Source organism: Penaeus monodon, chromosome 25 (genome assembly GCF_015228065.2).
Source record: "Penaeus monodon isolate SGIC_2016 chromosome 25, NSTDA_Pmon_1, whole genome shotgun sequence".
NCBI classification, from domain to species: Eukaryota; Metazoa; Arthropoda; class Malacostraca; order Decapoda; family Penaeidae; genus Penaeus; species Penaeus monodon.
In genome coordinates this window covers 35,712,600-35,712,930 of record NC_051410.1, presented here as the reverse complement: position 1 = coordinate 35,712,930, position 331 = coordinate 35,712,600, and the positions used below count along the sequence as shown (strand labels likewise).

The window sequence follows — 331 nt, the reverse complement described above, 5'->3', positions numbered from 1 at the left end:
GGGTACTCGACAGTGTTGAACTCTCGCGTGTATTTGTGGGCGATATCCTCAGCGTAATGCTGGGCGAAGTGCTGTAATTGACACAAACGATAATTGTTAAGTAATTAGGCAGATATGGTGACTAGGAAAAGATAGCAAGTTAGACAGTTTAGTGGATGAACTAATGAACAGGAGTTCATTATTGGAGAGGGTCAGGGAAAGATAATATTATGCATACCTAATGACAGGAAAGGGTGGAGGTAAATGCTTTACATAGATTGATAGATGTTTGAAAAGAAAAGAACATTGGTGTACATTGAAAACCATTAAGGTCTACCGATATCAAAAAAAC

At 38.4% G+C, this 331-nt stretch overlaps 1 protein-coding gene across 1 annotated transcript in view; it reads right to left on the bottom strand.

Moving 5' to 3' along the window:
* LOC119589191 (pheromone-processing carboxypeptidase KEX1-like) overlaps nucleotides 1-331 on the bottom strand; it is a gene marked incomplete in the record, with an annotated part of 7,126 nt that overhangs the window by 1,144 nt on the left and 5,651 nt on the right. Inside the window, 1 exon segment of the mRNA XM_037937789.1 lies at nucleotides 1-71. Within this exon segment, the coding sequence (XP_037793717.1) occupies nucleotides 1-71 (71 nt within the window).